The sequence below is a fragment of the Agelaius tricolor genome, unplaced genomic scaffold, assembly GCF_023055355.1.
Source record: "Agelaius tricolor isolate 1412-34295 unplaced genomic scaffold, bAgeTri1.0.p SCAF_10, whole genome shotgun sequence".
Taxonomy (NCBI): Eukaryota; Metazoa; Chordata; class Aves; order Passeriformes; family Icteridae; genus Agelaius; species Agelaius tricolor.
In genome coordinates this window covers 16,877,358-16,892,107 of record NW_027269270.1, presented here as the reverse complement: position 1 = coordinate 16,892,107, position 14,750 = coordinate 16,877,358, and the positions used below count along the sequence as shown (strand labels likewise).

General features: G+C 35.3%; 1 protein-coding gene across 1 annotated transcript in view; it reads right to left on the bottom strand.

Annotated features, from left to right (window-relative positions):
- LRP2 (LDL receptor related protein 2) overlaps nucleotides 1-14,750 on the bottom strand; it is a 110,898-nt gene that overhangs the window by 61,753 nt on the left and 34,395 nt on the right. Inside the window, exons 12-24 of the mRNA XM_071434966.1 lie at nucleotides 12,540-12,763; nucleotides 11,560-11,766; nucleotides 10,368-10,570; nucleotides 9,596-9,736; nucleotides 8,477-8,680; nucleotides 7,551-7,743; nucleotides 6,286-6,411; nucleotides 5,849-5,979; nucleotides 4,954-5,091; nucleotides 3,743-4,024; nucleotides 2,308-2,547; nucleotides 1,559-1,678; nucleotides 1,094-1,210 (exon numbers count right to left, since the gene is read on the bottom strand). Of these exons, the coding sequence (XP_071291067.1) occupies nucleotides 1,094-1,210; nucleotides 1,559-1,678; nucleotides 2,308-2,547; nucleotides 3,743-4,024; nucleotides 4,954-5,091; nucleotides 5,849-5,979; nucleotides 6,286-6,411; nucleotides 7,551-7,743; nucleotides 8,477-8,680; nucleotides 9,596-9,736; nucleotides 10,368-10,570; nucleotides 11,560-11,766; nucleotides 12,540-12,763 (2,326 nt within the window). The remainder of the gene's footprint in view (nucleotides 1-1,093; nucleotides 1,211-1,558; nucleotides 1,679-2,307; nucleotides 2,548-3,742; nucleotides 4,025-4,953; nucleotides 5,092-5,848; nucleotides 5,980-6,285; nucleotides 6,412-7,550; nucleotides 7,744-8,476; nucleotides 8,681-9,595; nucleotides 9,737-10,367; nucleotides 10,571-11,559; nucleotides 11,767-12,539; nucleotides 12,764-14,750) is intronic.

Here is a 14,750-nt window from a genome sequence, read left to right as displayed (position 1 = left end):
AGCAAAAACACTATGTGTATTCATCCCTTATATAACTAGTTACAGTGCTATTAAGAAATGTGTTGCTTTTAGATCAGGGCATAGATTCACAGTCAGTCAATTTTGACATTTCAAAATGTGACTAATTTCACTCCTACTTTATAATGTGGTCAACAAGGCAATTCAACTATTGTTATACTTTAAGCAAGCACATATTTATACCTATGTACCTGTCCAAAGCTACAGAAAATCAGTTTCTCTTTCACCACCCTGTGTTGTAGCATTTTGACTAATTTAAGTATAAAAAATTACTAAAAAAAAAGTTTCAATATAACTCTCATTAATACCAGGTTTTCATATTAATAAACTTTATTTTGCTTTAAAATCCTGAGACTGAAATGCCAAGTAAAACAAAATGTTATAGCCAAAAGGAATGCAAACTGTCCTCTTTGTTTGGGCCATCTACTCTTGCCAGCATAATCTGCTTAGTCTATTCCAAGATTGTTAGAGGGATGAAGCACCTCTCCTACAAGAAAAGACTAAAAGAATTAAAATTGTTCAGCCTGGAAAAGAGTAAAGCTTAGGGGTGATCTTATTGTGGCCTTTCTTATAGGCTCCCTTCAGGTACTGAAAGATGGGGAGAAAATTTTTACAAGGGTATGTAGTTACAGGACAAAGAAGAATGGCTTCAAACTGAAAGAAAACAGGTTTAGATCAGATATTAGGAATAAATTTTTTGCTGTGAGGAAGGTGAGGCACTGGAACAGCTTTTCATGAGAAATTGTGGATGCCATATCCCTGGAAGTGTTCAAGACCAGGTGGGATGGGGCTTTGAGCAACCTGGTCTAGTGAAAGGTGTCTCTGCCCATGGCAGGGGGGTTGAAATTAGATGATCTTTAAGGTTCATTCCAACCCAAGCCATTCTATGATTCTATGACATTCTTACACTGGAACCTATGTTTGAAATTCCTGCTCAGGAAAATGATGTAAAGACAAGTTTCCCTGAAAAGAATATTAAGATTTCAAGGACAGTATTTTACATAACAGATTAAAGGAAATTTCCAAAAGCATCACTTAATAACTGAAGTATTTCTTTCAGCATCAATATACTTACGGCAATCGGCCTCATCTGAGTGATCATTACAGTCAAAAACACCATCACACTGGTAATAGGTGCTGATACACTGGTCTCCACTTAGACATTTAAACTCTGTGGCACTGCAGTTATATACTACAAAATTCAAAAATATTGAATGTTATTTATTTATTTTACAGAGCTAGACTGCATCAGATTTATCCTACAGGTGCTTAAGTCTGATATGGTATCAATTCCACAGAAGACCATCATTTCCCTAAAACACAGAAAATGCAGTGACTTTGCAATTCACAGAAAACAGAGGAAACAGATTTCAGCCCTCCACAAGCAGCCCAGAGATCAAAAGCATCACAAACAGGATTAATTTATGGATAGGTTTATTATGCTATCTTGGAGCTGGTAATATGAGATGACCAAGGACTCCTTTGGGGGCAAGAGGGAGGAAACAATAAAGAGACATTGCACAAAGAAAGTTACACTTACTGCAGTCATGCTCATCAGCACCATCTATACAATCTTTGTCCCCGTCGCAGACATAGAATGGGTCAATACAGCGATGGTCTGGACACTGGAATTGCCTGGGTTCACAAGTACCTGTGAAAGCTATTAAGAATGACAATAAAAGCAAATGTGTTTGTTTCCTCTCTTTTGAAATCAGCATATTGCTGAGAAAGTAGAAAAACATTATCCCTAACTTGCAGCATATAATACAGCAACTAGCCATCATATAAATTATAAGCACTAATATCAGGTAATTTTTCACTTATATGTAGGCTTGGGCTCATGGAAAATAAAAAAAAAGATTCCACATAGTAGTAAATAGCTCAAAAGAAAGTATATAAAAAGCTACTATCTTCGTCTGGTAAAAACTTTGAGCCTAGGTTAGCTGACTACACCATAAGCCATCAGTGAGATCACTCATGAAGTAGGTGTTTAGAACATCTCAGCATTAACTGCTTTTTGCTAATTACAGTGGATGACATTATGCAGCACCATGATTACGATTATCACATTTTCCCCTTTTAATTTTTTTAAGTATTTCTCTGCATTCTACTTGGCCCTGGAACTTCAAATTAGACAAGTTTTCCACATCTAAAAGACTACAAAATATCAGTCTAAATTAGATAAGAGTCCTTTTTTCCCAATTTCATTTATTGTCCTTATACCAACAGATATATCTATGAAGATATGCACAGCTGACTATAAAAACAACAGATAGTCATAATACTCACTGCAGTTTTTTTCATCTGAGCCATCACCACAGTCATTATCAGTATCACATAGCCAGATTCTTGGAATACACCTTCTATTATCACAGGTGAACTGGGTTGCAGGGCATGAAGAGGGTCCTTGTGTAGGACAATTCAATTCATCACTGCCATCAAAACAGTCATTATGTTTATCACAATGCCAGCGCCCCGGAATACACTGTCCGCTGGCACAGGTAAAAGCTGAAGAAGCACAAGTATTGTCTGAATAAAAAAAAAAAAGTCTTTATGAAGATCTTCAAAACTTGCCTTTCCTGCAACAGTTATCAGTACATTCATTACACGTAGAGAACGCCTAAAATATGCATCAAATTCCAAAGTGCACATTGCTTAGAATTAAAATGTCTGTTATGCAACATGCTGCAGAACTGAACAGAATACTTACAAGCTTTTCTTAAACTGCAAGAAGCAATAAAAATTTAAACAGTTAACCACTCGACAACAATCTAAAGAACAAGAAAAGGAACATCTTCTAGTGACCATTTGCTTTATACTTTTCCCCAGAAGATATTCTAGTTATTCTAAAATGGCCCATTAATAAGAAACAGTTTATACCTCAGTCGTACTAGTTAGTCCTGTGCATTAGGGAGCACATTTTACTACTCTGTCCTATTTTCTTGTTTGTGATTTAAAATAATTAGCTCTGAAGAAGCACCAGATATGTCATAAAAGCCTCTTCAATATCTTCAGTATCTTATCCTCTCTTCAATTCCTTATCAACTGTGATTATCCCACTGTTCTCTCATTTACTTGAACAACAAAATATTTACTCTACTGTAAAACCAGGAAATGAACCACTGTGTTTTTAATTTACTTAACTGTTAAAATCCAGATGTAGCAAATAGATTAGCATTGCCCAAATATTATGAAAAACAAATCTTTTATTCTGATGTTAAGTGAAATAAAAGGTGCCGCTGTTATCTTAGAGGAAGGTTAGGCAGTGTAGATGGTTTTATTGTTTTTCTTATGGTGCTATTTTTGAAGTGTCTTCATCTATACTAAGATGGCTTGCTCCTCTCCACGCATCCAAATTAGGCAAGCTATTGATTTTTCAATATCTTTCAAAATTTACCAAAAAATAAGAATAAAGACAACATTTTTCTTTAGAAAATAAATTTTTGTTACTCTGTAAATTGAATTTTGAGAATGGCGAGATATGAATATTTTCATGCACTGTTTAGGTGGCTGATACTGAATCCAGTATTACTATGATATAATTTCCAAAGTAACTAATTATATTCCAAGTAATTTCCAAAGTAACTAATTTCCCAGGGAGATTTCAGATTCACAGATGCAACACTAAAAAATTGGAATTTATTCCAATGAAGCCATACTGACCCATAAAATTTCCTGAACTGCAAACAAGGAACACTAGCTGCAGGTTACAGGGATTACTTACTTAAAGAACCACAGTTTTGTTCATCACTGTTATCATGGCAATCATCAACACCATCACACTGATAGTATCGAGGCACACATCTTCCATTACCACAGGAAAATGAGTGGGAGCCACACTGCAAGGTGGGTGGCTCATTGGATGGATCTTCAACGCATGTCAGGTGATTCAGAGCCAGCTTCATGCCATAAGGACACCCACAAACTCTCTGAAAATTTGGTACTGGGAAGCAGAAATGGCTGCAGTCTCCATTGGGATTTGTGCCTCTATTACAGTAGTTAGAGCCTTAAATAGTGATAGAGAAGATCAATGCACACACTGCAGATAACATCTTGGCAACTATTACAAGTGCACAATAACTGTAAAAAAAGTGCTGTAGCAAGTCCTGGTTTTGCATACACTGCACAATAAGGTCAAGCTCAGTGACAGCAATAGTAGCAGTATCATAAAAGAGTGTTGGATTCCATATACTCTTCCTGACATAAATGTTTATGGAAGACAAAAACATACTATTAAATTTCATCCCATTTTCTGACAATTTTCAGCAACTGTCTGGAAATTAATATACTACCACAAAAGAGAATCTCTGTCTGATCAAGGCTGCGAGAACAGATGAATCTTTTGATACCAAGTAGTCTGTGAACCTTAGATTAAATCATATGTTTGATGAGTGTATTGGCTGTTTCACAAAATTAACCACAATACCAAATACTTGGCTTAGATCATACAATCGCATAGAATTTGAGAAAATGAGAAAATAAGAAAAAATTAGTGATTTATACATAGTAATTACTTGAAGAATAGTTATTTGATTAATAAACATTTACCCAATTCTTCAAAATAAATAATTTTGAATAAGTTTAAATAAAACTTCAACCAGAAAAGGAGAAATACAAAGTTGCAGTTGGTGATACAATTACACAAAACACAATGGAATCATAAATTCATTTTGCTTGGTTGTTAAGTACAGTAATAGAAGGGATAGAGGGAAATTGCATCCAGTCACAAAGCAGCGACTGGATGCAATAAAACAATGGATTTAAACAACTGGAAATAAACAATGTGTGATTACAAGTGCTTATGCTGCCTCCTGTGCGTGTCAGTTATGATTCAGTGAAGCTATTCATAGAATTGAAACTGGAAATCTGCTGTCCTGACATTTTGTCTCTTATTCCCTACCTCACATCCTCCCTCTGCAGAAGAAAGAGGCTCACCTATTTGGGAATGAGCGTCGTATGCTTTAACATGCATGATGTTACTAATGCCCCTCCTAATAATAGTCATTTCTCCTCCATCAGACTTCCTTACTCGAACTATTCCACCAAGTCTCCAATCAGTGAAATAGGCATAACCTGTTTTGAAAAATATTTAACATATTATACAGAAATATGGCATAAAAGAGCAAGTATCATAAAAAAACTTTAGAAGAATTTTCATGAAAATTTAACCATTTTTCATAATTGTTTCATGAAAAAGACAAAAGGACCTTCACCACTTATAATGCTGTCAAAGTGAGCCTTCAGTCATAGGCAGACATAACTTACATAACTTAGGGAACCCTCTCAAATTTTATTGAAATTGGCTCATAAAAAATTCAACTAGAATTTCAAATTCCAAGGCAATTTTAAGTAATTCATTAAGACTACTTCACAGAAAATGTTAAAGTATTTCTGAAGATATTTTTATACATGATCAAAAAAGGTCACATACTGACATCTTTCTTCAGACACAACATAAATCCAGTAACAAACTTTAAATATAATTGTTAGAAATGTTGACCATCTCTGGAGTGGTGTTTGACTTTGTCTGTTCAGCACGAACAGCTCACCTTGGAAGCTATAATTAGTACAGCATATCTGACTTGTTGCACTACATGAATTACCTGACCTATCTAAAATGATTTTAAAATAAATATACACAAAACCAGTTCTAAAAACAAGCAAGAAGTATTAAACACATATTTTTAGTAGAAAGTTTCAAGAGTGCTTTTTTGGGAAAATCAGTATTGCAAAATCTCTGCCATTTTGTGTCACAAACTTTCATATGTTCACCATATGAAAAGAAAAATCTGTGGTAATAATAGATAATATTTTTCGGTGCCAGACTTACCTCCAAAAATTGTAAGGCCAAATGGGTGAGTCATCTGAGTAATATGTTCAAGAGTCCGTCTGTCCAGCCCATCAAAGGTGCTGTGCTCAATTTTATCAAAAAAAGCGTCCACCCAGTACAGCCTCAGAGAACTAGAAATAATGAAAATGTTATATGAAAATGTTATATCTTTTTAAGTGACATTATGTCCATTACAAAGCACTAGCATTTTCTTAAATAATAATCTTCAACCTACAAGAAGCTATTGGGGAGTGTGGGGAGGGACTCTGAGAAAACCTTATATTGTAAGCCTTTTCATCCAATTGAAAGATAAGTCTTCAATAAAAGAGTGCCAGTGCATGCAATCTGACATCATTCCTTTATTTTTACTCCCTAACAGTTTAAAGGAAGAACCATGTTTGCTCAGAAAGCTTCTCTGCCTTCCGCGTTGCCCTTACCTCCAGTCAATGGCAAGGCCATTGGGCCAGCCTAGCGTAGTATTGACAATTGGCAAGGCATGGGATCCATCGCTCCAGGCCCTCATGACTTTTGCCGGACGGAACCAATCTGTCCAAAATATGTACCTGAAAGAACACATGTCAGAAGACACATAAACTAAATTATATCATGTGATTAAACAGAGCAAACATTTGAAACAGCATTAACATTTTTCTTTGTATGACATTCTTTGCATAACGTTAAAAAATACCATTTTGTGTTGTCCCTCTCCTCAATTGGCAGTAGTACCAACAAATCATTTTTCCTGTATACAACCACCAGAATCTTTGGAAGTATTTTGGTCCTTTAGATATAAAATATCCATAATTTGATTAAAGTTGTTAAGGTTCTCATGTAATTACTGACAGATAAATAGAACCAATAAAAATGCATCTTCCAGCATGAATACTACAAAGAATTTTCTCCAGATCCATTTAACTTATGCTTACAGTCAAAGAGTTGAAGTTAATGTTAAATAATTTTATAAAGCAGCAAACAAAAAATGTTGGGATATCCAAGGATCCAGGTTCAACATTATTGTTATGAGATTACTTTCAAAATAGTGGATTTGGTTACTCATGAAAAATCAATATCCAAGAATCAAGAAATTCAGTAGTACAACATTATGAAGCCAAACTATGCTGTGAAAGTAACACTGCCTAGGCATTGGTAAAGAACACAGAGTATGGAATTTGAAAGGAGGCATTTCCATCAAAGAAAAGCAGGGTTTATTTTGTGTATGGAGTCACATATTTTAAGGTCTGTATCAAATACAAACAGTAGTATCCAATATGGTTCAAATAAAGAAATTCAGAGAGATAAAACTATAGAATCAATGTTAGCAGTCTGGAAATTGAAAGTATATTAAAAACAATTTAGCAAACTCCATCTTTCAACTACAAGAAATAGCTTTGTGAGTGATACAAAGAAACCAAGTTCTTTTGCTTTTTTATCAATGAACAGGAGTAAAAGGAAAAAAACATAGTGCTTTTGAGGAGAGTTCTTTTGAGTGCTTCTGTCATGTGCAAGCTCTCTCACCATGCCCTTTTCTCTGGTTGCTGAATCCTAGGCTGGAACAAAACAAACAAAATAAAGACAAGACAACTGAAAAGAGACGGTATTTTGAAAAGAACAAAAATCCAGAATCAGATGTAAATCTAATCTCACCAGTTCTGTTTAAACCATGAATTTGTACATATAGTTTAAAATGAGAATCTAAACTTACCCAATAACAGGGTGAACCACTATTGAACGAGGATTATTTAAATTCTGAACGATAGCTCTCCTGGATTTATCTGCCAGCCTCATCACACTAATGCTCCTGTATCGAGGATCTGTCCAGTAGAGGTTCTTTGAGATCCAATCAAAAGCTAAATCTTCAACACTTTCCACTCTATTAGCAGTCAAGATCTCTCTTCCTAGAATTTATAACACACATGATTGCAATTGTTTAGGAACAGGGGAAATAACATGAGTGCAGTATTCTATTGACAAAACTTGTAGTTCCCCTTGATAAAAATGCTACCTCTGTGCTACTTAAAATAAAGACAAATAACTATGGGGAGGGGAGAGGTGGCCTTTGCTCTAGACAAAGAAGGTGTATGTCTATGAGCACAACTGGAAAAGAGGGGAAAAAGACTAGCCAAAGGTCAGAGAAAAATCTGTCACTAAGTTTACACTGAGGATTTTGCAAATGAAGCTCAGTAAGGTCAGTGCAGTAATGACATCTTGCTCAACAGCCAGACTTTATCTACTCTTTGCATAATAATGGTCAGCTGCAGTCTACCATTGACCTGACCCAAGGCAGCAAGCAAGTGCAGAAGACTATATGCTGACATTTGATCATCGTTATAAATTGGAGAGAAACATTCTTTACACTAGCATAAATAGGATTTCCAAAAATCTCACTAAGTTAATAATCTTTTTCTATATTACAGTATCATAGCAAACATGCTGCTCTCCAGATATGATTCAACAAGCTTAATATGAGTTGTACAAACATTTTTGAGAAACATTTTCCAGGTTACTGGGGTCACACTGAGATTTATCTGTATATCTCATAATGTGACTTTTCACTATTTTTTTTAGAAAAAATAAATATTACAGTCTCCTTACCATAATTACTCTACAATTCCCAAGCATGATTCTCACCTGAACCATCAGTTTTCTGTTTATAGATCATGTCTTTACTTGTGTCTGAAAAAAAAATTGTGTCATCCTGAGCAGAGAAGTCGATTCCAACAAAGTATGAAGGACTCCCTGTAACAGGTATGATCACATCTTCCTGGGTAGAGAGATTGAATGGGATTCCCCGCACTGCCGTCTGCGATGAAAACAGCAGAAACTGTCGCACAGCTGTGAAAGGAAAAATCAGACACAGGCTTTACTGATTCACAAGGGAGGACACCTGAGCATTAAGAAAACCTTTGTTTTATTTTAACAACACTAATAGCCTGAAAGTAGAAAAAGAAGAATGAGAAAATAGGGATTTAAATACTGACAAGACTTAAAACTGAGGAAGAAAACCAAAACCCTATCCAAAATATTATGTAATGTGGTCAAGTATTCTTTTTTCATTGTTACTGTGGTCCTAATACACTTTAAAAGCATACATTGTGCCTATGGAAGCAGAAATCATCTTCTGTACTCTTCTCTTTATAATAATCTATAAAAAAATAAGTCACAGGCTTTGTCGAGACACCATAAAACTAGACAATACTTGGGGTATCCAGATAAATGAATGGCTAAATACTAAAATTATAGACAACATATATGACATACTTTGTCAGTAGACAGTCATAGTAAGTGTGCATCAGTGACAATTCTGTACTCAAACAGGAAGCAGAAGATTGCTGATGGAAACACACAGCTCTAAACCTGTGTCTATTATTCTTGCCATGTGTTCAAAGGGAAAAGACCAACCTAATCTGTGCAGCACTCCACAGGAAAGCAGGCTTATATGTTCAAATAATGCAAAATCTGCATATTAGCAAGCATTCATGCTTGATATCAGGATTAAGAGCTCAGTCATACAGCTGTCTACATATATTCCATATTTAACTCAAAATCCTCATTAAAGGAGGTGAATTGAAGTTGTGGCTTGAAAAGAGCATCAGCAGAAATGACTACATTTAAAGCTGTCAAAAAGAGTTGTGGTGACAAGACAAAAAGCCCTCAGTATATTGAAGCTACTGAGGAAATATGTTCTAGAAACAGCTCTAGAGCTAATGGAGTAGCATTACTTGCAACAGTTGTAAGACATTTTCTTACCAACACAATGCCGTCCATCCACGTGTAGGTCAAAGCCCAGGGTACACCTGCAGCGATAACCTAGGCCATCATTATCTGTTTTGTGGCTGAGAACACAGACCTGTTCACATCCCCCATTATTACTTCCACAAGGATTTCTTACTGGAAAATAATACAGATAGAATTATAACTTCCCCTATCAACCAAATGGCATCATTATCTTGATTTTTCAGGGTTTTCTCCAACATCCACAATAAATCATGTGGATTATGTGAGAGTTACATCCCATGGACAATATACCCCACCAGATCTAATGTGGAACACACCAAAATCACATCAGAGGTAACCATCATTAAGGAATTCAGCTTATACAGAGACACTCAACACAAAGCATTAAGGCCATAATTTGGGCTATAGTCTTCTGCACCATAGACCTACTTCAGAATTATATCTCACAGAATTAATTGAATACTGGTAGCCTTTTCACTGCATTCATTGCAGTGTTGAGAAAAAAACTCCTAAACACCAATACTACTCAGACCCACAGGTTTGACTCCACCAAGTATCAATCTATTTATAAAGCTCCCCCTACTCTTGAATGTTGCATTTGACAGTTCATCAGCTACAGGAGTTGGATGAAACAACTGGGTGATAAAAATTAGCCCAGTTTTACAATACAAATCTATGTATCATAATTACAGCTCCTTACAGCAAAGTAAAAGTCTCATAATTTTTACCAGTTTTTGGTAACATACTTCCTAAATCTCCCTTCATAATCTACTTGTGGTCTTACCAAATGGCTGCCTGGCAGCGTGGTAAACTGTCACTCCATAAGGTCTCAGTGAAGACTGGTAGATCACTTGAGGGTTAGATTCTGAAAATTTGTTAGCTTTCACCACTGCCATTTTGGTCCAATCAGTGAAATAAACATTGTGTTCAAATAAAGTGATTCCATATGGATGAGGAATCAGTGAGCCTCCATGAGCTACTGTTTTCCTGTTATAAAGACGTTTAACATTATTTATCAAATATTACCTAGACAATAACATTATTAACAGAAGAAAGGATACAGTATTTTTAATTCACTCACTGGTTTTTGTTTTAACATAGAAGCTACTAAAGATCAAACTAAAAAGATCAAATGAACTGAAGAGAAAAAGCTAAACATACAATTCATCAACGTAAAGGATACAGCAGTGAAAATAGAGAAAAAGTGGTAGCAAATTCCAAGAAAATACAGTGAGTAAAGATGAGAGGAGAAAAGATACCAACATTAATTTTATAGTTTAGTAAGTGAAAAAATACATTGAACAATAGACCTGTCAAATGAGCAGAAGACTGTTTTTTGAAGTCAATATATAGAAGGTATGGGTATGCTAGAAGGGGACATTTTTTTCTTGTTTTGAGTAACAGATACTAATCAGAGATACAGAGATAAGCAGGCTTCTAAACAACACTATGCTGTAAGACACAGTCCCATAAAAACTCAAGGACTCCCTTCTTGCATGCTGTGATTTAGTTTCCCCAGCATCATAATAAGGTGAAGGATGGCTTAACTTTTAACAGCAAAGATTTATAAAATGTAACAAAAGCATTTAATACTTATCACACAAATTAGTGTTTTGATGTGGGATAGTTCATATAAATTCATTCATGAAAAAAATGCAAAGAAATTATGATGGAAAATAATATAACTGAAAAATAATAAAAGGCAAATGCTCTAAAAATGTGTACTGTACTGGTGGACTATAAAATTACATTATAAAATAAGGGCAAGAGGCATTCAAGGTCGAAAAAGAGCAAAGAATAATGAATTAAAGAATGTCTAGAAGCAGCGTGACACCATAGAGACAAAGGTGCATCACATTCATTGTGTTGGAATTTTCATCCTTTGTGTATCTCGTTTTGTTAGAGAAATCTTTTTTTGAACTAGACATAAAACAATCAGTGTATCTGTAGCCTCCAAGGAATAATATTTCACCTACCTTTGAAGTCCATCATAAGTTACAGTCTCAATGTAATCAAACCGGCTGTCAACCCAGTAAAGCCTCTTTGACACAATATCCAGGGTTATTCCAGCAGGCCAGCCTAATTTTGTTTTTATCAAATCCTGACGATTTGTGCCATCCATGAAGGCCCTTTCCACTTTAGGATCACCAGACAGACTGTCCCAGTCTGAGAAAAACAAATAACTATAAAGAGATAAAAAAGAAAAAAGGTCACATTTCTTTGACATTTTATAAGAAACCCCAGCATTTCACATGGAATTTAAAACCAGCACCCTTACAGAAGAGAATTTGTTTCTGGCATACTATGACAACATACTTTATACTTGCTACACAAAAAGTAATTTTCATTTTCTTTTATAGAATAAATCCATAAAGAAGCATGCTTTCACCCAAAAGACCTCAGAAGTACTAGTTTTCTTTAGTAAATCACAGACTTAATTTTACTGCCAGAAATAAACCAGTGACAAACAGTTGCATCATGAAAGCAGCAGCCATGACTCCAAGTTGCATGAAATTCCTCTTCCCATTCTCGGAAGATCCACGTTTTCATGGTTCACATATACTTGTGAAGCATATGGATTAGGAGACACTAACTTTCCTGGCTTCATTCCATCTCCTTTTTTCAGATAGTAGGAGATCTGTGGGTTCTACCATAACTGAAATCTTTAAGGATAATACTCCTCTACAGGGCAATTCCAAAGGTCCAATTTTCAGTGCTGCTCATGCACACAGAACTCCAGCCATGAAACAGATTCCACACATTACAAATAAATGCACTGCACAGTCCTCTCATTAATTAAGGTGCAGAATAGGTTAGGATAGAATGCAAATGTTCAAAATATTTTATATCTGATTCTAAAATGACTATTCTTGCTGTTTTCCTAGTTGTTTTCCATTTACATGGGGATAAGGGAATTTCTGACATCTTTTCCCATTATCTGATAAGTATCACTTACCCAACAGTTGGATCAAGTGCTATTCCTCTAGGATTTCCAAGATTTTCAGCAATAAGAGTCACACGGTTTGTTCCATCCAAGTTAACCATATCTATTCTGTTCACACTGGTCTCAACCACATATAGCTTATTGTTAACCCAATCCACTGCTAGATTTTCAGGTGTGTCAACTGAAATATTTAAAACTTCTTGGAAATCAGAGCCATCAATATTAATAGAAAAAACCTGAAAACAATACAAACATTGTCAGTACCCACATGATGTTTTGACATGGTATTTCTCTTTTATCATCACACTGATCACCAATCCACAACTATATCTGTATCTGCCAGCAGATAAAAGCAAGTTACCCTCTAAGTTATTCCTTAGGTAAGGATTTTTTGCAAAAATCTGGAAACCAATGCAAAAATTGCCGAAGGCTTCCCTTCAACAAGCATTTCTGCAAACTGGACAAGATAAAAGTCTAAAACAGCCTTGTCTGTTAGCAAATGGTTAAAAAAAATAGTAAAGTGCATTTGCTTTCCTGGAATCTAGCAAACCCCAGAATTTTTATTGATTGAAAACAAATTATCATGCTTTGGTAAAGCTCTCAACAGTGGCCAGAAACAAGAGGGGGAGCTCTTACTACAGCTACCAGGAAGGGGAACCAGCAAAATGAAGAAAGTAAGGGAAAGCTGTCCATCCTCACAGAAAGGAGCTCTCAGCTTGTGGTCTCCTTTATCTAAGGCTAATTTTAAGAGCATCCTGCTCAAGAAGAATAATGCTGTTATTTTACAAGCAAGTTCAGAGCTACATGAAGTAAACAGCCCAAATACAATAATTTTACATATACAGTAATTGTGTGATTATAACACTGGGTAATATGAAAAGATAGATTTTTTTTTTTTTTTGGAACAACAGCATAAGATTTGAAATGCATTTACATGAAAACAGACAGGACCAAGTAAATATATGCAAGAAAACTAAGAGCTGAAAGAGTTGTATAATTTTAAATATTCTTCAGTTCCAAGTAACAATAATCAAGATAACCACTTAACTGTCTACTCTGTTCTTTGGAAACCCTGTTGATGAAAGAGCTTATGGGCATTAGGTTATCTGGCAGTACAATAAATTAGATAAAGATGACACAAAGCACAACCCACAATTTTCTGGTTTAGCTAATGTTTTAAACTTAAAAAAGAAAAACAAAAGGCAAAAAATGCCCTAGTAATATTATTTTAGGACATCGGGTGGAAATACTCATCATTTAAGAAAATTCTAAATGCAAATGTTTTCGTCTGGATAGTCTAGCTAGGACTTAATTAGATTAATTAATCTTAATTATTAATTAGGATTAAACTATATTGGGCAGATAAAAAGGCAGTCCTGGCCACCTGGGGTGTGCAGCAAAAACCCCCATATTATCTTTTATTTACACCTATTACAAAGACAGAATAAATCTCCTGTCTCATAAAAGTGCAGATTTGACCCTGACTACATTCAGCCATTCACAAAGCAACTGCAGCAACAGGAACCTACTACAGCCACAATAAAAATGCCAGAACTGTGAACAAGTCAAAAACTGTGCACACAAATCTTGCTCTACTTGACAGCCATGCAGTGAATGTTCTTTCCACAGAACCAGCATGGAACTGTGGTGAGAACTGTAGTGTTTATTGGATGTCCTATGTGTAGGTTCAGAATTATGACAGTGACATCAAATTGATCCATCAGTGGCATTAGCAGGAGCCAGGTCACAAATTCTCCTTCACTCTGCATGACAATCAACATGAGGACAAAGACTATGAAGTTTCAGCATTTGATCTAAGATTTTCTTTGGTTTCCGTAAGTTATGCATAGAAAAAAAGAACAAGGGTGCCATCCAACTTCCACAAGAGTCTCCGGACTGTTTTTTTTTTAAATTACTTGGCTCTACAGTGTCTTGAAGCTAAAATAATTACTCTTAAAAAAAAAGAAAAAGAGAAAAGTAACACAATATTGGCTCATTACACAAAATACTGTCAATATTTGTTATTCAAGCTCAATTACAGTGCCATTTGAAGTATATGAAGAAGTCTGATTTTTATCATCTTGGAAGGCACACAGCTTTTACATTTTAAATGATCATGTTTCAAAAATTACCAAGAAAAATTTGTTCCGTTTTGAAAGAATGTCTACTATTTCTCTTAATTAGTGTTTTGGACTCAGTCTCAAGTAAAATTAAAAGTTGCTC